General features: G+C 36.1%; 1 protein-coding gene across 1 annotated transcript; it reads left to right on the plus strand.

The window, feature by feature from the left end:
* Window positions 1-11078: 11078 nt before the first annotated feature.
* LOC145557636 (uncharacterized) lies at window positions 11079-17038 on the plus strand. The gene is made up of 6 exons (XM_081618813.1): window positions 11079-11350; window positions 12685-12725; window positions 12817-12980; window positions 13457-13556; window positions 13662-13831; window positions 16241-17038. Exons 1-6 carry the CDS (start codon window positions 11217-11219, stop codon window positions 16775-16777), a joined length of 1146 nt encoding a protein of 381 aa, XP_081474939.1. The 5' UTR covers window positions 11079-11216; the 3' UTR covers window positions 16778-17038.
* Window positions 17039-23752: the final 6714 nt, after the last annotated feature.

The following is a 23752-nucleotide window of genomic DNA, read 5'->3' on the forward strand; positions in this document are numbered from 1 at the left end:
AATTAAAAAGGAAAAGTAAAATAAGAAAACTAATATAAAAATAAAAGAAAGAAATAAGAAAAAAGGGAAAAGAAAAGAAAGAAATAAAAGAAAATGAAAAAATAAACCCACAAATCCTAATTCTCACAAAACCAACAGACCCCCATCTTCTTCTTCGACATTTCTTGGCTGCTTGAACTTCATCACCACTACACACCATCATCACCGCACATCGTCATCACAAATCGAAGATCAACGGCCATCACCAAGATTCAATTGTTTGATCTCATTAAATATCATGTGCGAGGCTCGTGAAGTGGTTCGGTCGAACCATGGATTGTTGCGGCCGAACTACGGGGTTGGTTCGGTCGAACCATGGGTGTGTTCGACCACACCTCTTCAATTTACAGAACTTGAAAGTCTCTGACTCGTACTTCGGCCGAACTCTCAACGGTTTGCCCGAACCCGATCAATTTGTTATTTACTCTAAATTGGGGATGTTGCTTGGGCGATTTGGGGTTGCAATTGGTGGCTGATTTGTTGCTATAAATTGGTGATACGGCTGCTGTTGTGAAATGGTGATGTTTGGTGGTAGATTGGAGGTGGTGGTTGTTACGGGGATGATTGGTGGTGTGGTGAAGCTTGTTAGTGGAGCTGGTGGTTGTTACGGCAGCTGTGTGGTGGTGTATTGGTTGCGGTGAAGAGGTGTATTGTGGTGGCAGCTCAATTGCGGCTGTGAGGGAGCAATTGAGTTGCGGGTTGGTGGTGGTTGATTGGTGTGGGTTTGGTTGCTGCTGTTATTGCGCAGAGAGGTGTATTGAGGTGGCTGGTGAATTCGGAGCTAATGGGTTGGTTGATGTGGCTGCGTGGTGGTTGATTGGTGGTCAGGGAGCAAGGGAAATGGAGGTGAGTGATGGATGATGGTGGTGTGCGTGGTTGTGGATTGTGTGGCTGGTTTGGGTTGTGGTGGTGTAGCAGGGAACAGGGAAATTAGTTGCAGATTGTGATGTAGGTTGCTGTCAGGTGCGTTGGTTGTAGGTGGATGAAATTGGTGGTGATGTGCGTGTGAGTGGAAGTGAGCAGAGGAAAGGTGGCTGTTGAGGCTGTGCGTGAAGGTGGTGGTGCGGCTGTTGTGGTTTGGTTTGGTGGCTGCTGGTGTTGGTGAGGGTGAGTGGAGCTGGCAGCTTGCTCATGAAATGGGGCTTGGGCATTTGACTCAAATTGAAACCCGAACTCACTTGACACGAAACCCGAACACCTACACACAAAACCGAGAAAGGATTGGGACAAAGAAAAAAAGAATAAAATAAAATGAAAATAAATAAAGGACGAAATAAAACAAAACCAAGACGAATAAAATAAAATAAATAAAATAGAAATAAATAAAATGAAATAGAAAATAAGAGACATAAAACTAAACTAATAAAAATAAAACAAAAACTATACAAGCAAATAAAGTAAAATAAAATACGAAAATAAACTAAAATTAATAAAATAAAGAAAATAAACTAAAATGCTCCAAAATTACCAAAATAAACTAGAAACTTTATTAAAGAGAAAGCAAGAGAATAAAAGGAAAATAAGGGAAAATAAACACGGAAATAACTCTAAAACTACTCCCTAAGAGTGACATAAATGTCACTCATCACTAAATAAGTCATATAATATGTCGTTGGAAAGATCTTAAAGTCTACTTTCCAACCAAATTATAATCAGATTAAAATCTTTTTTTGATAAAAAGATAAGGCCTAAATAGTGGAAGGGTGTCAGTTTTGGATATAGTTTCATATTCCATTCATATCTTTTTCGTTATAGCTTGGAATTAATATTATAATCCATTAGAAAGATAATATATAGATCTATCCAACCATATAAGATTTGGATAAAGATTATGAGGCACAAAAATAATATCTGACTGTCTTTGAACATCTTTAAATTCGAATAGAATTAGGATTAAAAAAAAGGAAAGTTTTATTCAATTTCAAACTCTTTGATTTTATGCTTTCAAAAAGAATAATTAAGATCTTTTAGAAACTTATGGAAGTTTCTAATTAATCCTGATTAGTTTAGGAATAGTATTAAACTTTTGGACCCTCCACATGATCATTGGGTCGTAGGTAAAATCCGGTTTGGGCCCAGTTTAGTATTTTAGCCATAACATCCTCATTATTCATCGGAATTAGGCTTATAATATATCGTTGGAAAGGTCTTTTCAAACCCCATCCAATTACACTATTATTGGACCCATATCATGGACCAAACTAAACTGGAATGCACGTTTTTCATAAATAGGGTAAGAAAAGAAATATTTTCAAAAACAGAATGAAGAGATATTTTAATAAAAACATCCTCATCACTAGAATTTTCACACTTCCGCTTTATTCGATAACAAATGACATGAAAGGAATTCATCACTGGGTTTGATTTTGGGGAGATACATTTGGGTGTCTACAGTAAGGAAACATCTATTAAGTGAACGTTGAATATTATAATCGAAAATTATCCCTAATCGAGGTAATTTAAACGATGGACGATTAATGACCATTTGAGATTAGTGTGTAGTTTGATTTATAGCACCGTTTCTTGTGCTGCAAGGACATGATCGTCATGAATCATTTGCACAGGTATTGGTTTAGAACCATACTGGATCGACCTATGAGAATACTTTAAGAGATTCAAAATCGTCATAAGTATACTTCTCATTATTGCTATCGAAAGCTTTTTTCCTCGACCATTTGTATTGTGAGTTCTCTTGTCTGAGTAATAGTCCGTTTTGGTGTCGGTCAAACGTCTGACGTACATGGAGATTATAACGACGACATTTGAGTGGCTAGGTTCTCTTAGTAATAGAAGCTTACATTATAAGACTGGAAATGTCCCCCTACTAACAATAGGGAACATGCCTTTGTTGTTTACAAGGCCTCTCGAAGAACGAGGCTGTGAAAATGCATGGTCGTGCTCGGATGGATTTTAGAAATCATCTGTTTATTGATAGTCAAACTCAGATTTCGAGAAACACTTTTTGACATAATAGGGATGACGAATAATCTTACCTTATAGTTCATGAAGAGTGACAAGGGAATAAACGCGTCGTCAATTGTCTATCCCTAGATCAAATACAATTTATACAACCTAAACAAACCTAATACGAGTATAAGGCAAGCATAGGGGTCGAACCACAGAGAACGGTAAACACCACCAAATGTTATCGACAATTAAGCTAGTCCGGAATAGGAGATAAATAAACTAAAGTCTAAAAATGCTAAAACAAGAAATAAAACATTAAGGCACCAAGGGAAATGGGTAGGTGAAGTTGACGCTTGACCATACAACAACAAAGTAGCATATCAATGGTAAACTAAACATGCAAGAATATCGAAGTAAAGGGTCCAATCTAGCCGCCTTCCGGGGTCAATTGGCTTCTCCTAACATAGCCTCTATGTTTCCACATTAGAACCATATACTAGGAGGTACTATTAAATAACAATCGATAGTAATGAATCTCAACTAAGTCAACTTCCGTTACTTGTTAGTAAAGACTCATCTTTGATCAACTAACAATGTGCACTTGCAAGAAAGACCAAAGAATATCAAGCATGCAAAGACTTTAATCACCATTAACATAACCCCAACATTAAAAGCATGAACAATTAGCAACTACACCATCCCCATACCCTTGGCTAGGTGACTACTCACAAATCATGTTGAAAACAATATCAATCATCAAATCAATAAGCATCAACATGATTAATAAGCAAAGAAGAAAAATAAAAGCAAATAAACAAAATCAAGAACAAAGGTAAAGAGAAAGAGTAAGAGATTGCTCATTAATTGAAGATGAAGGTCTACAAAGGATTGAACAAGCTCCTTCTTCAAGATCCAAGTTCATTAATGAAGAATACCACACTTTCTCTCTCTACCAATGAAGACTAATCCTAACCTAACCTAAAACTAAAACTAATTAGAGAGAAGAATAGATAGTTATTCCATTTTTTTCAAAATACCCCAAAATTGGGTATTTATACTAAGCTAGCCAATGTAAGAAAAATAAAAGAAGGAAAATAAAATAAAGAAAGAAAAGGAAAATAAAAAGAAAATAAAATAGAAAAAGAGAAGTAACACTAAACTAATAAAAATAAATAAAAGCTATACAAGCAAATAAAGTAAAATAAAATACGAAAATAAACTAAAATTAATTAAATAAAGAAAATAAACTAGAACGCTCCAAAACTATCAAATAAACAAGAAACTTTATTAAAGAGAAATCAAGAGAAAGAAAGGGAAAATAAGATAAAATAAACACGAAAATGACTCTAAAAATACTTCCTAAGAGTGACATAAATGTCACTCATCAAAGAGACATTAAGTGATATAGGAAAAGGGCTATACACTAAAAGCTCACTTGTCCGGAAGGACAAGTGGGAGATTGAAATGAATGGTGTCCTTCGAACAAGTGTGTTATTCCGATAAGGGGTTCGGAATTATTAGAAAGCTAATTATTCAGTGAGGGAAAGTGATCCGAACGCCTGGGTGGAGGTCGCTTCCGATCAGTAATATTAATGTATAATTAATATTACAGCTTAATCTTAACTGAACCCTTCTGGTCACACCCAAGCAACTAACCAGCCGAAGCGACGAATTAATTCGGAAGTAATTAATGAGACGGCCGAGTAATTAATATTTAGACGTCGGAAATTCAAGCTTGGAGCGTTGGAAGTCGAGTCGAAAAATAGTAAAAGACAAGATGTGAAAATACTAATAAATCAACAATGACCAAATACCCCTAGCACTCGGTATTAATACTAATAAATCAACAATGACCAAATACCCCTAGCATCGGAATACCGAGTGCTAGGGGCGCGGCCATGCTAGCAGCCCGCACCAAGTGCGGGGCTTGGCTAGCATGCCGCAACTAGCAGCCCGCACCAATGTGTGAGGCATGCTAGCAGGCAGCATCTAGCAGCCCGCACATGGTGCGCGGCGTGCTGGCAGCTATCCTCGGCCAAGCAGCCCGCACGCATGGTGGGTGAAAATAAACAATAAATAAAGGAAAATTAGATAACCTTTAAATAAAATTGCGGAAGCATACACCTAAATTAGAGGTATTACCGCCACACTCAACAACCTGTCAAGCGTTAAGGCTTACAAAATCCCAATAACTACAACCCAATAATCTAAGTGAGGTATTTATACAACTTTACAAACTCATGACAGCATACTAATCAAAACACTTGAGCTCCTTTAGCTGCGACCACTTGATCAACATGTTTAAACAACTTGACTGCTCACCATTAAGGACAAATTCCAAAATAGATCGTCGCAGGGCCACCATAAGAAAGAGACATGGCCGCAAACACAAATAGCACAACAAAACAAACAAATACACACACGTCAGCAAAAGCTGAGTAATCACCACATATCAGAGTATATAGAGTATAATATAATAATTAACATTACTATATTAATTAAACAATGTAGTTCGAAACTACATTACACATTGTACTCTGGAAATAACCTTTGTCAACTCAACCTCGAATAATAATACGAACATTTACTCAAACAACTCATACAACCCATAAGTGTGCCATGCTCTTTGCTCTATACCTGGTCTTGGACATGGGTAATTCGAATAAATAAACCAACAAGTATAAAAACTTGAATACTCTCAATAACCAGAAAATACCTTGAACCAGACTACATACAGGCCAATTCCCACTGTAGGGGACCATAGAAAAATAAATAATAAAGATTGTACCTCATTCTTAACTCATGATCATTATCTCATTACCAACATGCCAAGAACCAAGGTATATAACGCTGAGCCTCAAACCAAGAATAAAATAATAATTCTCAACCTTTTGATCTCACATTGATCAAATAACCATTCACAAATTAATTTATAATATCTCAATATTGGTACAAGTTCCCAAATTACATAACAATTAGATTCACAAGAATATCTCAACTATTATAGGGCAATAAAACTAGTACCAAATATAATTATCTCACAACCCAAAAATAATACTCTGCATTAACAACCCTAAAACCTTGATAAAACAATACTCCCTATAACAACAACATTAAAAACCCTAGAAATATTCAATCATAAACAATAAAAGTAATACGATACTCATATCCAATCAAATCATATAATACTAATAGTCAATCATATACATATACAAATTTGATCACACGAATTACAATTATAAAATTTACACATGTAATAATATAGAGTACAACTAATAAACAAATTATAACCAAAAAAATTCTAATAATTTAATACAATCACATTATAATTAAGCAACTCCAAAAGATCGATAGTGTGATTACCTTGTAAATCAAACTACTTGATCGCACAACCAAACTTCGTGAACTAAATTAACAGTATTAGGAAAATAATTGTTGGAAGAATATGGGCAAATAAAAAGGAATCAAAAAGCAAATTGTAAGTCACATATGAATAAGGCTAAAGATTTGGGTTTCATATATGATTTTCACGCACAAAAAAAGGAACTACTTTTTTTTTTTATATAAAATATCTTTTGAAAGTTAAGAATATTTTTAGGGTTTAAAATAGTTTATATACGTTTTGAATTGTACAGTGCTATTTAAACAAAATAGGGTTTTAAAACTTTACGAACTCTTAAATAATAAATAAAAACAAACTATATTTTTATAAAATATATTATATAAAATCATAAAATATTCGGGTATTACAGCCCAAGTGTGGGGTGCCATGTAGAGTGCAGGTAGTGGATGCTTGAAGGTGTAGGTGGCAGTTCCATGGAGGAGCTTGGGGAGCAAGTATGGTCCCCTCTCTCTTAAATGGTCCTCACCTAACCTCTCATGTGAGCTTGACACTTGTTGATTTATTACTAGTTTGATTATTAATTTTATTTTAGCTTTAAAATAAAATGGGAAAATTAAATTGTCCTACATTGATGGGAGAGCTTTTCACACTCTTGCTCTTCCCTATAAATACCCAACTTGGGGTATTGGGAAGAGCACTTGAGTAAGTGTTGAAAAAGGCATCACCATTGTGAAAACCTTTGAACACATTTATTACTCGGGTTTTGGTCGGGCCTTGCTAACTCCAAGGCATTAGACCGGTGTTGGTGGTCGAGTTGTGGGTGGACTTCCGTTGGAGGTCGTCGTACTTTCGAGACTTTCTTTCGAAGTAAGAGCCCCTTGAGGACGGGCGAAGCATGCGTCAAAGGTATAATTACTATCCTAATCTTGTCATTAAGTTAATTATGATTTGTGGTTTTATTTATTGTGAGTGCGGTCTTGGCTCGGGTTTTCTTCTACGGTGAGTCGGACTCACCAAACCCTAATAAAAAACAATTTTGTGATTTTTTTGGTGGTAAAAGTAAAAAATCCTAAATAAAAATTTGAAAATGGTAAATTATTTATACATTTTCCTAACAAATTTTACATTTAACTAAGGAAATTTTGGATTTTAACACTAGAAAAAATACTCAAAATGGGTTTTAACACCCCTCCCAAAAAAAAAAAATTAACACCATAAAATTTTTCGAAAATTTGATTTTACCGCCACTTAACAGTTTTCGTCCAAGAATCTGTTAAGTGGGGTCCATACTGTCACGTGTCGCTTGTGGTTAGTCAACAAAATAAATAAAAAAAGCATAAAAAGAAAAATTAAATAAAAAATCTAAAACTACCCAGCCACCTATAGCTGTCAAAAGCTGACCCGACCTGAACCCGATTATTCACCGACCCATCTGAACCCGAAAAAAGGGTGACCCAAACCCGACCTGAAACCAACCCTAGACCCAAATTGACCCGAGTATGTAAGACTCGAACCTGAACACGAACCGACCTTGAGATGACCTGACCCAATGTAACCCATAAAGTATTGATTTGAACCAAACCCGACTTGAACCGAAATTGACCCAAACCCGTTTTAACCCGTCCAAACCCGAATTTAACTCGACTTGTTACTAATCCGACCTGTTCTTAACCCGACCCAAATTTAACTCGACCTGTTACAAACCCGACCCGAAATCAACTTGACTTATTATTAACCTAACTTAAATTCTACCCGACTTTTTATGGACCCGACCTGAATTTTACCCGACCTATTACTAACCTGATCCAAAAATTCAACCCGATATGTTACTAACCCGACTCGAAATCAACACGACTTGTTATTGACCCAATCTAAATTCAATCCAAATTGTTCTCGACTCAATTCAAGTCACCTTAAATTCAATTTAGACCACCTTATTATTGTTGATCAAAGCCTTTTATTTAGGAAGACCAAGTCGGTCCAGGCAGCAAAAGAAAGGAGCATCATCCCCAAATTTAAGAATTAAATATAATATATATTTGTTGTATGGTCAAAGGAGATAATTATCTTCCTAAATTATAGACTATAGTTCCCTAGTATGTTGCCATATATATTCTAGTAAAAGGAAATAATTAGCTAGCTTGACAAAAATGATAATTATCTATTTATAGTTAGTTGAACCCGAATATGACTGGACTTGGAAATGACCCGACTTGATTGTAACACGCAAATTATTGACTTGAACATAACCCGACTTGAACACGAGAATGACCCAACTTGGAAATGACTCAACCTGATTATAACCCGCAAATTATTGACTTGAACTGAACCCGACTTGAACCCGAGAATGACCTGACTTGAAAATGACTCGACCTGATTATAACCCGCAAATTATTGACTTGAACCGAACCCGACTCAAACCCGGGAATGACTCGACCTGATTAAAATCCACAAATTATTGACTTGAACCGAATCCGACTCGAACCCGAGAATTACCCTAACCCGTTTTAACCCGTGAAAAACCGAATTAAATTCGACTTATTGTTCACCCGACCCAAATGTAACCCGACCCGAACCCGATAAGATGTATGACCCGACGTGATCCGACTCAAGCATGACCCAACCCGAACCCGACCCGCATAGGGGACGACATTAACTTGAATTGACCCGACCCGAGTTGACCCCCGACCCTCTCTTACCCGACCCATTACCCGAATTGACAACTCTACAACCACCCCTACGCCACCATTGCCTCCCTACTTTCCGCCTTGAACCAGCGTAGTTTCCGGTCCCCGCCCCATTGGTGGCACCAAAACCTCTCCCGGCCTAATCCAGCCCCACCGGAACCCAACGACTCCTCCTTTTCCCACAGCAAAAAACCGCCGCACAAGCACTAGAACGCAACCCCCTTTTTCCTTAAAACGACCACGATTCCGGACAATAATGGCTAAAATTAACCGATTTAGGCTAATCAGCCCCAAAATCGGTCGATAGGCCAAAATAATGGTCGTTTTTAGAATTTAGGGTTTCGTTTTGGATGGGTTTACGGGTGCGGGATGGGAAGGGGATGGGTTTCGATGGTTGGGGTTAGGGGAGGAGAATTGTTTCCGGTGGTCTGGGATGGGGAGGGGGTGGGTTACGGTGCCGGTGGGTTGAAGTCGTGCGTGTGGGGTGGGGATGCAATGTTGGTGGTGGTGGTGGTGTTTGGGTGGCTGTAGGTTTTTTCCTTTATTTTTCAATTTATTTTTTAATTTTTTTTAAAAAGCAATAGTATTACAACACATGGCATTGTGGACCCCGCTTAATAGATTCATGGACGAAATCTGTTAAGTGTTGGTAAAATCAATTTTTCGAAAAATATTATGGTGTTAAAATTATTATTTTTTTAATGGGGTGTTATAAATCATTTTTTGATTTTTTTTTCTGGTATTAAAATCTAAAATTTGCTTTAACTAATTAATTACACAATTTCTATTTGATAAATTAAAAGAAGGCTTGACTATTTCATTTTTTTAATTATAAACATTATCTTTTCTCCTTCTCCGTACATTTTATACGGATTATGTGAATTGGGGTTTTCACTCTCTATTAATTTACCAATTTATTAGTTTTTGCTTAAATTGTTTATAATACGATGTACATATTATACACAACTAAGCAAAAAAATTATTGTTAAATTTTGTACATCTTAGAAGCCTAATCTAGTCTATCAATGCCGAAAGCGAACTCGAATAACTCAATCGACATTTACCTCTCCAATGGTGAGACTCAAGTGAGTATTTTTAGGGGGGGGTTTCCAATGTATACCAATAAATTAGTATCTAAGCTTAGCAACTCCAAAAGAAAGTTGCTAAGTTTAAATACTCAAATATTGGTATCCAAGCTTAGCATTTCCAACGGTAAGCTACAATACTTTGTAACTTACCTTGCCACATCAAATATTTGAGCTAATATATTTCGTAGCTACAAGGTGCTCCAATGGTTAATTGTAGCATATTGTAGCTTGGAAGAAATATAAATAATTAAAATAGTTTTTATTATACACATGTCATATGTTTAATGGGTGATATTATCATTGAAACACCAAGCAACGTAGCTTGTTTGAGCCATGTTGCTTAATCTAGCTACATCAAATTTCCACTCCAATGGTAAACTACATGCTTGTAATTTTAATTAATTTGCAAGCAAGTCCCTATATGTATACCATTGGAGATACTCTTCGATATTTTGTAATTTATTTACTTTTACTTTTTTTTTTATTATTTTTTAATCTTACAATATTTGATATTTCCTCCGTTTTTTTACTTGACTCGCTTTGACTTTTATACTATTCACCACTCCTCTTTTGACCGTCTTTTGTGAATAATTTGTAAGGAAAAACATGTTCATGTTGGATATTTTTGAATTCGTCTCAAGAAGTACTATCATAAAATATAAATTTTATAATTATTACTTATGGAGAATTAAAGTTATTATTCGTTGAAATTTTGCATTGGCAAGTGTGATAAAAGAAACATGTCAAGTAAAAAAAAAATAGTGGAAGTATTAAAAATGAAATGGATTTGGTGGGCCATAAATTGAAAGTAACATTTGTATATTTTAGAGAATCTCACCATTGGGAAATTAGATTTCATATGAATTGCAAAATTGAGAAGTGGGTATAGAATCGCCATTAAAGATAAAAAAACAACTCATTTTGTATTTCAATTCTTAAACTTAAATCTTATCATTAGAGATGGTATTAAATCATTGACCTCGCATGTGACCAATAAGGTTTAACACTTCCACGGTATCATCAGAACTTCTCATACGGTCAACTCAACCCACCGGATCTAGGGTTTTAGTCTTTCTCATATCTTTCACTCTAAAATATTTCCCCAAACAGCTTCACTTTTATTTTCTCTCTCCTACAAACCAAGCTAAAGCTATGGAGTCCAGAGAACCCGACACCAACTACGAGGCCGAGGTTAACGACGATATCAACGATAATCCTTCTTCACATCACAACGATGAAGATGATGATAGGTCTCAGCCTCTTACTGGCGATGGCGCTAGTCCTGGGTTAGTCCTTTTTTTCTCTACTCTTTTTGATTAATAAATCAATCAAACAAACATTGATATGAGTTTTTTTCTTAGTGGATTGAATTTTTAGTGTTTGTTTGAGTATGTGATGCAATTTGAAAGATTTTGAGTAGCTATTTTGTTACATTTTTGATTAATTGTGAAGTAAATTTTAGGGTCATTTGAAGTAAGAAGACTTGAAAGTTTGTATTTTCCAGTAATTTTAGTGTTTGATTGATTTCTTGTAAGTTCCTCGACCTGAATAATTAGTTGTCTGCTCATCATTCTCTGATTCAAATTAAACCCAGAAAAGTACTCAATATAACAAAATTAATCCAAATTATCGTTATTGAATTCGTCTTTATACTCTTTAAATTTATATTTGGGAGAAAGATAGAAGGAAAATACTGTTTCGGCTAACTTATCATCGGAGATCGGGAAGGGTCACATAAACTTATAGAAGAAGTAATACTAGTGAACCAATGATAAACCTGATGATGGATTAGATTTTATAATTCAGGCTCTGTTTGGCGCGTCCAATGCCAGAATTGTGATTTTCTCCCGGGGAATTAGGAGTCTTGGAAGAAGCAGACCAAGATTTGTTTTTTTAGATACGCAATTTAAGAAAGTATCGAATAAAGATAATGGTTGTAAGATAATGTAGGAGAAAATAAGGAAGAGTATGTGAAATGGTGGGATTTGTGTAAGGAAAAAGTGAATTAAGTAAGAGAGTGTGTGAAAAGGTGTATAGAAATAGAGGCATAACTGCATAAGATAGTAAAAGGGTAAGAAAAAAAATTAGAATAAAGCTTGTGAGTAGAACTAAAAGAAAGGACTATAATGAAAGTGAGTAGAACAAAAAGAATGGAGAAAGTAGTTTGAAGACTTGTCATTTTCAAGTATCCCCCCTTCCCCCAATTATTTCTTTTGAATTATGATGACAGTCATTATTAATCGTAGACATGGACAAGAAAAGAAAATGCTGATGTCGAGAGTAACCTCAGTTTTTACTTTGTAACTATGGAAGGTGCTGTACATTTTAAGACACTTTAAAGGTGTAGGTATGGATGGAGACTTGGAGCTGGTTTTTCAAAAAACAAAAATTTAAGGAAAAAAAAAAATCAAGGGATAATAATCTGATATTTTAGTTCCTCTTAAGGACTACCTTGCAGTAAGGCCAGTAACTCCCCCCCTTCCTTCTCTCCTTTATATGTTTTCATGGCTTATGCTTGATTTGTTGTGCTTGTGGTAGCAATGGTTAGTTTACTGTGCTTTATGACTTATTGGTGTCTAGTAGGTACAAGATTCTAATTCTAGTAAACATGTAATTGCAGAAAGATTTTCATAGGAGGTTTAGCTAGAGAAACAACTTCTGGTTAGTTCTTTGTTATCTTCTGTTCTTGCTACATACACTTAGGATGCAAGGTTACTAATGTGAATGAATTTCAATCAAAATATTCTTGTAGCACAATTTGTCAAGCATTTTGGCAAGTATGGTGAAATCACAGATTCTGTAATAATGAAGGATCGGAGGACGGGTCAACCACGTGGATTTGGCTTCATCACTTATGCAGATCCTGCTGTGGTGGATGCAGTCATTCAGAATACTCACATTCTAAACGGAAAACAAGTATGTTAAGTCATGCATGCTTCTGTGGTCATAATTTTGTGCAAAAAATTTGTAAAGAAGATATAGATATATGATTCGGATTAAGAATTCAGGAATTGAACACTGATCTCCTATGTGAAAAATGATCAGCGTGTACAATCAAAGATAAATCAATATATACTCAATTAGTTCAAATATATTGTAGATCTTTTTAAGCATATTGGTCCTCTCCTTTCTTAGGAACTTTTCTAAATTGTTTGTAGTATATTTTACGTTATTTTGGTAAATATCGTACGCTTCTCCATAATACTCAATAAAATCTGTCATTTAAACAATTAATAGTTAGAATTATGTGAAATATAATTGCTAATTTGCTACGGTTCTAATTAATTTGCTTGGTAATGAATACAAAAATGTCAATCTTCTGATAATGTAGAGATCATCTTTACAAGTATAGGTTTGTTTCTCCGTTTTTTTTACCTTTGTAAATTTTGTAGGTTGAAATCAAGCGGACAATACCAAAGGGTGCAATTGGCTCAAAGGATTTCAAAACAAAAAAAATATTTGTTGGCGGAATTCCTACATCAGTGAATGAAGGTCAGATCACTCTCAATTGCATTTTTGTCCACTTTTTTTTTCGATTGATTATATTAATAGGGACTCTGATGCCGAGGCTTTTTGTTGTATTTAAACAAATTGCAGATGAGTTCAGTGATTTCTTTTCCACATTTGGTGTGGTTAAAGAGCACCAAATAATGCGGGACCATGCTTCTAATCGTTCCCGAGGCTTTGGATTTGTTACTTTTGATACAGAAGAAGCTGTTGATGAACTTTTGTCAAAGGGAAACCGGATAGAGTTTGCTGGAACTAAGGTACTATTTTTAGCTAGGCAACTGGTATCATTGAAAAGTTATTTTCTGAAAGTTTGGCTTGCTAAAATGTCTTTAATATCGTTGGGTATTTTGGAAAATATTAGATTGCGTATTGTTGATGCGTATTTGGGTTTTTCATCAACTTCTTTGGTTTTGGTTTACTGTGACTTGGATGTGACATCATTTTTGGTGGTCCCCATTGAAAATGATGTTATCAAATTCTTGTTAAGACTCACTAAGACTTGTCCAAATTTATCACTTTAGCCCTAAGACTCAAATATATGACATATTTTATGTAGAAAAATGTTAAAAAAAAAAAATGATAATAAAATAAAATTGAGGTGGGTCTCAATTTCAAGTCTTAAGTTGAGTTTCGAAATTTCAAGACTCAACTTGAGAATTGCTTGAGATTTAGAAGAAAAATGGGGGAAGTCTTAAACATAAGTCTTAAGACTCAAAATGATGATGTCACCCCTTGGGGCTAAACTTGCTCTTAGTGAAACAATCTTTACTCTTGTGTGAAACTCTAGTGGTCATTTGGTTAACCAAAGTAAAAACTTAGGAAGTACAACTTTGTAGAGTATTAAAATGTTATTTTGGCGTGCAAACATCCAAGTAATAGTTATGTGATGTACTTTGAGGTCCTCACATGATGGGATATGTTTTTCTTAACTCTTGGAATCTTGAATAAATATGTGAAGTACTTTGAGGTCCTCGCATGATGGGATATGTTTTTCTTAACTCTTGGAATCTTGAAACTTTTTATAGTTCTTGTAGTTAACTTAAATGGTAATTTCCCTTGTGATTTGCAATTTTCTTTCAAATCCAACCAAGCTACCCCTTAGGTAGTGTTCTCTTCACCTAAACTTTATTGTATTATCTAATATGAATTATTAGCTATGAACTTGTCTTATCTAAACCTATTAGTCCAAAACTTATACTTCCTCCATTCTCTTTTAAATGCAACACTTTCCATAAATGGAAATGTCATATCAAATTCAACACTCTTTATATGGTAAGTTTTTAAAGTGAATTTCCAGTTTTACCCTTAGTTAAACAACAGTTCATATTTTAATTATTCAAACACCACACTTAACATTAATTAAACCCAAGCTACTCCAACCCCCAAACCATTGTACCGGTAACTTCACCTCCCCCCTCTTTCTCTGTCTTGGTCCCCATTTCCCCCATAATCACCGTAACGTCAACTGAAATCATCACTACACCCACCAGAACTACCAGAACTCCCACTGAAACCACCACTACACCCACCTAAAAACCACCAAAACTACCACAACTCCCACTGAAATCACCACCATTCCCACTGAAAACCACCGAAACCACCACTAAACCCACCGAAACTACCACAACTCCCACTAAAACAAGCGAAAACCACAAATCCTTCTCCCTCTCTTCAATTCTGGAATTTTCCCCCAAAATTCACCAAGAACCCTAATTTTTTTCCTTATTTGAGCATTTGAGTTCCAGATCTGAAATCCAAATTGTCGTCTTTTTGAAAATGAACAGCATATTCATGGATCTAAGTAATGAATCTCCTTAATCAATCAATTTTTTCCCCCTTATTAGAGCCCTCGTAATTTTGGGTGAGCATGGCGGGGTGCTTTAAAACTGGTGGGTTTGGAAAGTTTTGATGGGAGTGGTGGAGTTTTCAGGAAGTTTTGTGAGAGTGGTGGAGAATTTGACTGTTTTGGTGGGAGTGGTGGTGGTTTTGGGAAGTTTCAGCTAGTGGGAGTGATGGGTATTTTGGTGGTTTTCAGAGGAAGTGATGATGGTTTTGGTAGCAGTGGTAGAAGTTTTGGTGATTTTCGGTGGGGTTGTTGATGGTTTCCGATGGGGCTGGTGGTGTTTGAGGTGGGGTGGGTTTTCAGTTCACATGGGTATATCGCACATTAACACTTAATCTCTCCTTTAATTAAAATGCTTAAGCTTATGTGGGACCAAACTTTTACCTTCTCTCTCCACTTTCTTAATTTTTGTGCAAAAGCGTGTGTTGCATATAACAGAGAACGGAGGAAGTATAAACTTAACAGTCCTAATTCCTAAACATATACGAACTTAGTAGTCCTAAATTGCTTGAACATATTATTCCTTTACTTATCTCATATAAATTTATTAGATTTGAACTTATGTGATTTGATCTAGGGGTGTTCATTATTACTTGTCCTCCAATACCTGACCCGCTGACCCGTTAACCCGATTCAAATAAACCAGGTTATAAGATTAATTCAAATGAATTAATTAAAACGTATCCTTGAAACTTATAGGTTTGGAACTAAACTTATGTAAATGTATTAGACCTGAAATAAGTGAAAATTGGGCGGGGGAATCAGAGCTTTAGTGTGTGTGTGTTTTTTTTTACAATTAGTTCCGTATCTTTCTTGTTTCCAGGTGGAGATAAAGAAGGCAGAGCCAAAGAAGCCAAATGCTCCCCCACCTTTTTCCAAACGCTATAATGATTCAAGGCCTTCCTATGATGGGGGATTTGGCAACGATGCATATGGTGGTGGGTACGGAGGAGGTGGTTATGGTCCTGCTTCCTATCGAGCTGGCGCAGCATATGGGGCCCGAGCTGGTGGATATGGTGGGTATGGTGGAAGTGAATTTGGCAGTTATGGAGGATATTGTGCAGGTGGAATGGGTGCATATAGGGGTGACCTCTCTTATGGATACTCTGGCCGTTACGGTGGTGGTGGCTATAGTAGAGGTTATGACATGGGTGGTGGTGGATATGGTGGGACCAGTGAGGGCTATGGGGCTTATGGAGGGGCTGCGGCTGGAAGCGGATATGGAGGAGGCTATGATTCTGCAATGGGAGGTAGCTATGGAGGCAGTAGTGGAGGTTCATTATATGGCAGCGGCAGTAGCAGTAGAGGAGGATACAGTGGTGCAGCAGCAAATGGGCGTTATCATCCGTACTCCAGGTAGCAAGATGGTAGAAGAAGGGTCTTATGGTTCCCTGGATAAAATCCCTCAAAAGGACTGCCTTTGCTTCTGCTAGTTTGATGTATTCTGTTTGCTTTTCACTTTACTTTTTGATTGGCATTAAATGATAGGAAGCCTGAGCTCTTTCTTGTACTGATGGAGGCTAATTTGTTCATTGTACCAATGAGTTGATATTTCATTCATGGAGACTATAATTTACTTAAATTTTGCTTGCTAGCTTATGAAGCAATGAAGCATTCTTCCCGTCATGTATTTATGCCTTGCCCCGTTTACATTAGTATGACCGGAATGTATGTCCAATGCAAAACTGTAGATATTTGCAACTTTCAGTAAGTATAGTTTATTTTTGTAAAAAAAAGTTAATATTTATTGAGACGATTCTATTAGGTAAAACATGACTATATTTGTTTTATTTAATAATCACTTGGTTAAAATAGAATATGTGAGTTATGAAATAAAATCAAACTGCCCTTCAAATAAATATTAAAAAAAAAAGAAAAAAAAAAGTACTACAAGTCAAACTCAAAAGTATAACATGTTATTAGCAATTTGGCGTGTATCAAGGAAAGTATTACTCCCACGGAAATTAATAAACATAATAAAAACTTAAGACGTACTACCTCCGTCCCTTAATACAATGTCTCTTTCTTATGTGAGAAATAAATGATCAAAAGAGGCATTGTATTAAATGACCGAGGGAGTAGTAAAAGTATATTGAAAAGGTAAATTTACATTAGATATGCAAATAAAAAAAAAAAATAGAGTGAAAGTAATAAAAGTACATTGAAAAGCAAAACTTACATGGAAAAGTTAAATTTACACAAATATTGTTGCAAATTGGAAGGAATTTTGATAAAAAAAGTTAATATTAATGGTACTTGAAAAAAGCAAATAGGACTATTATTTTGGGACTTAGTATTAATAAGGGACAGAGGGAGTATATTGACGTTAAGACTTTCACTTATAACACATATTATAAGTAGTTTACCTATGTTAGGACCTAAACAGATCTGTAATCAATTTGAACTCAACTCGAATCAGATTTTGACCCGATCTATTCTTAAGCCAACACTGATTTGACTCGACTTGGAGTCAATCCAAAACCGATTGACCGAACTTGAACTCAAACGGAACCACAATTGGTATAAGCTGCACGCCTGCACCCTTGTGAAGCTATTCTAGCTGCAACAACAACCCACAAGCCCAATTTCAAACGCTACCAATTAAAAATGCCCCAAACCAAACGAGCCCACCCCAAAAACTGAACATATCTTTAAAACACAACTCACCCAATTGTCATTTATACAAAATCGTAACTTCCAATAGCTAAAAAAACCCGTCACTCTCAAACTTAAATTTCTGAAATTGATCAATTGCTCTAAGATGCACCTGCTTAGATAGGTGTAACAACGGCCCAGAAGCTCAATTACACACGCCCTGATTAAAAAGCCCTAAAACTAAAAACACATAAAATTCAATACCCCTACCCACACCCAATTAAAATAACGACGCTTCTAAAATTTAAAACTCTTCTTCTTCTATATGATTTTCTTTCTCCTCTATTTCATTTTCTCTCATTAAAAAACTGCAAAAACAACAATGGACATTAGAGAAGAGATGCAAAATCAAAAGGATCATCCCATGAAAAGGTAAAATTTACGTTGAATTTTGTCCGAAATTTTCATTTTTAGAGAATTTTCGAAACTCTGCTCTTCGAAAATTTTCAGTTAATTAGTGAAATTGGTGTTTAAATTATATGAAAATTGTTTATATTAGTTTGTATTACTGTAGGCACCCATTTGTGTCTCCCCAAAACCGAACCCGGTGATGAGTACCTTTCATGTCGAATCATAATCGAATGAAGTGAAAGTGTGGAAAGTTTAGTGTTGCGGATAGTTTTAATTTCTTTTCTCTTCTCTCTGTTTTTGAAAACTTATTTTAAGAAAACAGTCAATCCAGTTTGGTTGGTCCATGATATGGGTCCAATAGTAGTGTAGTAGGATGGGGCTTGACAAGAGCTTTCAAACGATATATTATAAGCCCAATTCCGATGAATATTGAGGAAGTTATGGCCAAATTACTGAACTGGGCCCGGTTTGAGCCTTATATGCGGCCCAATGATCTAGGGGAGGGCCTAATACAGATTTATCATTCCTAATGCAATTAGGAATGGTTTTAGTCTTCTACATTCTTCTAGAAGGTTCTTTTCATTCCTAATTCAATTAGCATTGATAAATTGACTTTTGTTGGTTTTTCAGAGTTTTAATTAAAATCAAAGAACATTTTTTGAGGAAAATACGATTTTATCCTTCTGTACGGTAATTTTTATCTGATTTTAAGAAAACGCGTGAATTTCTAAATCGCGCCAAACGCCAACTGTAGCGCCTGACGCTAGCATTGGCGCCTGGTGCTAATGTTGGTGTCTGGCGCCAATAGCCAGCGTTGGCGCTAATCAGATTTTATCTGCGCCAGAACTCTGTTTTGATATTTTATCTTTTTGGCTGATTTTCTTTATAAATAACGTCGTAAAAACTCCGTTTTCATTCATCAACAATCATCAGTTTTCACCTACAATCACCGATTCTCCCTATTTTCACCAACTCTCATCAAGTTTTTCTTGATTATTATTCTCTCTCTCTATATCTAAACTAGCTTCTCTCAAATATAAAAATTCCGCATACATTAGCACTAGACACACCTAGCATTGTTCGAAGTTGCCTTCGCCCTAGAAGTGAAGGGTTTTAATTTCTGAGGGTTTGGTCCTAAATCTCTTTTTCAATTATTTAATTTAATTGTTGTTTTAATTATTATTTTCCTTGAAGTTACTAACGTGTGTATTTTGTTATTAGAAAGAGATACGAGGCATCCAAATAAGTATTTTAATGGTTTTTATTGATGTTATGATGTAGAAATCATGTTTAGGTTGTTATTATGATATTTCTAGTATCATGTCTAGGGTAACTTTAATACTAAGTATGATTGTTATGATGCTTCCTATGTTCTTCCTAATATTATTTATGATTGTTAGTATCATATTAGGGTTAAATATTTGATTTTTATTGCCTAGTGACATGCTAGGGTTTGTTATTAATCTTGTTAGTATCATACCTAGGATCTTGCTATTGTTATACTTTAACATGATTATTATTTTTATAATTAATATTATTATTATGATTTTAATTATTATTGTTTATGATTATTATGTTGCTTGATATTTATTTTTATTGCTTGATCACGCCTTTTATGCATGTTTAAAGGGAATTTTGTACTTGTAATCACGCTTAATAAGATGATTAATAATCTTGTTTAGGTTAATTTGATTATAATTCAAGTGATCGCCAGTAATAGTTTGTTTGTGCATTAATATTCAACCAACATAGATAAACATGTTTAGGGTAATCCTATTGCTTGTATGTTAGTCAGAAAGCGCACATGAATACGATCAGAATAAAGTAGAAGCCTATTATTAGGGTAGGTTCAATCTCTTTTAGGTTGGATTTGTACCTTCATCCCCGAATTCTATTTGGTTCAAGACCTTATGGAGTTGACGATCTCTTGGATCGTTAAGGGGTGTAACCTTCACCTCGTGAACGGTTTACAAGTTCCTAAAACTTGTTAGCGACTCTTTTGCTCTATCTTCTTTCCCTTTGGACGCCACCGTACTTTAGTGTATGATCACAGTGGGGTTCAAGCTAGGGGATTAGCGCTTGAAATATTCCCTACAGTTTTTTGGCGACTCCGCTGGGGAGGATTTCTATTTTAATTCCTGAATTTGTTTCGGCAATGATTTAGAATGAGTGGATGAGACTCGAAACGTTCTAAGTATTTCATGTGCGTAATTTTGAATAACATTATTGTCATATGCATAAAAAAGATCTCATTGGAAAGACCATCCCTAATGAGTTAAAACATAGGATTTTACACGTAGGAAATTTGAGAAATATCTTTCACAACTAGGACCGAAATAACACTGCGCGAAACTGGAAAATTTTATCGAGCACAGAAAGCTGCTGAGGCATGTAGGAATTAGCGTCAGCGAACAGAAGCTGGCGTCAGACATTTAACCGTAGCGCCAGACGACAGCCATGTCGCCAGGCGCTACAGCTAAATCCTGGCGCCAACCCCTGTTTGCTGGCGCCAAATTCTTCCAATACCGAGCCAGAAATATGCGTTCTAATTTCGACCAGTTTTTCGCATTGTTTGCTTGATCCTACTTCCTGATTGAGTTTTTCTCACTTTTCTGAAAACCATATGTGTTCTACATATGGACATAACCCTCTGGGAATTCATGCTCCATCTACCTGATTGAACGCTCTGAGCAACAAAGGGTACATTCGAGAATGTTGAATTCACCAAACCATGGAAGCGAGTTTTTCTAAAACTCGCGGTGTCATATCCACTCGCGCTAACCCTTCACGGTTAGGCTTTCGTGCGGTGCATCCGGACAATTAACCATGGACCCTCTATTGACTAAACCATATCCTAAACTTTAGAGAACTAGAGCCATGGTTAGGTTGCAAACTCATTGCATCTTATTGTGCCTACTTGACTAGTTGTGCATTATTTGTTGTGCATATACTATGTTTTCTTAACCGTTTGTTTGACTTGTGTTGAGATTTAATGAATTAATGACTTACAGAACTTTGCCTAATTAATTAATTGATTAATTAATTTGAGTAAATAAAGTCTAATATTTTAATTAGAATTGACCCAGTACGACTTTAGGAATACCCCTGTTATATTAATAACACCGAAAACAGTTCCAGATTGAAGCTCCAACATTGGCGCCAAAGTCTGAAATGTAGCGCCACTCTGTGGAGTGTGGCTCCTGGCGACAGCTCTGTCGTCTGGCGCTACACTAGACAGTGCGGCGCCAGTTCTGTCGTTTTGGCGACAGTTTGGTTTATTGCTCGAGTCATCACCTAGCGTCTAATTAACCAGCTTGCTAAATAATTCGGTTAATTTTTACTGTCAATCATACCTTGTTAAGTCATTAATTGAGTCTAGACACTAAGTCACACAGTATAGCCACATGGTCATGACACGAGTCTTAACGTACCACCTACACTCACTAGTCTTAGCACACACTTCGAATACATGTCACCATGACCATGTCTTAGGTTCATGCATGAGTCGGTCTTTTCCGTCATTTGAGTTGGGGGTACATTCTAGGAAAATTTGTCAAAAATAACACCACCTTTGGCCGGTCTTCCAGTAATAGCACCACCTTTTGATTATTCCAGAATAACACCACCTTTCACATGTATTTTCCAAAAATGAAACAAAATCGGTTGGTAACCTATTTTACAGGTTACCTGTGACACGTGTCACAATGTCATTGGTCAATTTTTTTATATAATTTTTTTTTAAAAAAAACCTAATTAATTAAATAACAAAGTTAAAATAATAATTAAAAAAAAAAAGAACCACCACCTAGCCCCCGCTGGCCGCCGCCCTTCCCCCTCCCCATCCTTGCCGCCGCCCTTCCCCCTCCCCATCCTCGCCGCCGATCGATCTCCCCAGCCTTCCCCCTCCCTCCACCCATTCCCCGTTCTTAAACAACCCACCACCGCTTTCCCGTCGTCGTTTCTAGCCCCCTTCCCTTCCCAATTTTAGATGCCCCTACCCATCCCTTCTCCATTTTTGATACCCCCTCCCTTTCCCTTCCCAATTTCCGGCCCCTACCACCTTTCTCCTTCCCCGAAACCATAAACAGTCGAAAATGTTGGTTTTGTAAAAGGGAAGGGCTCGAAATTGGGGACGATGAAGGGAGGGGGGGATTGAATCTGCTACGGGGAGGAGAGGTGGGGGCTGAAATCGGGAACGGGGAAGGGAGGAGCCCGAAATCGGAAACGGGGAAGGTGGATGGTCTTGGTGGGGGTGGTGGATGTCGGTGGGCAGAGGGGCTGGGAATGTGGGAAGGGGTTTAATTTTTTTTTTTTTTTTTAATTTTTTTTGTTTTTTTTTAAAGTTTTTTCAAAATTAAAAATAAAAATAAATAAGTTAACCAATCAAACTAGAACACGTGTCCCAGGGTTACCTGTAAAATAGGTTACCGGTTTTTTGTTTCATTTTTGGCAAATACATGTGAAAGGTGGTGTTATTCTAGAATAATCAAAATGTGGTGCTATTACTGGAAGACCGGCCAAAGGTGGTGTTATTTTTGACAAATTTTCCTTTATTTTTTTGTTTAGATTTATGTTTGTTTGAGTTTAGTTTGATGATTGATTCTTGGTTAGTTTAGCTCCTCTACTAAACTTGTTGATGTTTGATTTTTTTTGCTTGTTTGTTGATTTGATGATGGATTGCAGTGAGTAGTTTCTTTCTAGGGAAATGGTGAAGCATGTATAAACGATAGATCATAGATAATTGGTGGATTTTGATTGATTTGATGTTGTGATTAAATTGGTTGATAGAATTGTGCATGTGTTTGAATTGTTAAGGATAATCTAACCTTGATTCTCAAGATAGATTGCCTTGTGATCTCTAATGACACAAACCATTGATTTTGGGATTATATTTATCGAGAATTTGATGTGTGATTCTTCTTGTTAGTCATTCGGTAGTGAACCCTAGTTTGACTTCTAGGAGATAACCTATTTGATTCTATTATTGTTACAATTACATACTAATTTCCCGTGCAACACTTGGTTGATTGATTTTTCCTCAATTAGCATAACTATTATGATTGTATGTGGATCCCCATTCCCTAGTGTTTCATTTGTTTGATTGTTTGTTTTGGTAGTTGTTAGAGTATTGGTTACCCTATATACTCTTCACCTTTGACTTTGACCTAGCTTAGGCGCACATTGAAAGCACTTGAACATAACCGTTCCTAGTGGTTTGACCCTTAACTTACCTTTATACTTGTATCTAGGTTTGTTAAGTGATTATAATTTTTTTTTTTTTGCACCAGGGAGGATTAGTCAACGACCTAGGTTACCCTATGTCATGAAG

Source organism: Chenopodium album, chromosome 1 (assembly GCF_948465745.1).
Source record: "Chenopodium album chromosome 1, dcCheAlbu1.1, whole genome shotgun sequence".
Taxonomy (NCBI): domain Eukaryota; kingdom Viridiplantae; phylum Streptophyta; class Magnoliopsida; order Caryophyllales; family Amaranthaceae; genus Chenopodium; species Chenopodium album.

Excerpts from the sequence above, each read along its gene's own strand:
- LOC145557636 (XM_081618813.1), top strand. The coding sequence starts at position 11,217 with ATGGAGTCCAGAGAACCCGACACCAACTACGAGGCCGAGGTTAACGAC. Across the intron at positions 12,981-13,456 it reads ACATTCTAAACGGAAAACAA|GTTGAAATCAAGCGGACAAT; the intron begins GTATGTTAAGTC and ends TAAATTTTGTAG. Across the intron at positions 13,832-16,240 it reads TAGAGTTTGCTGGAACTAAG|GTGGAGATAAAGAAGGCAGA; the intron begins GTACTATTTTTA and ends TCTTGTTTCCAG.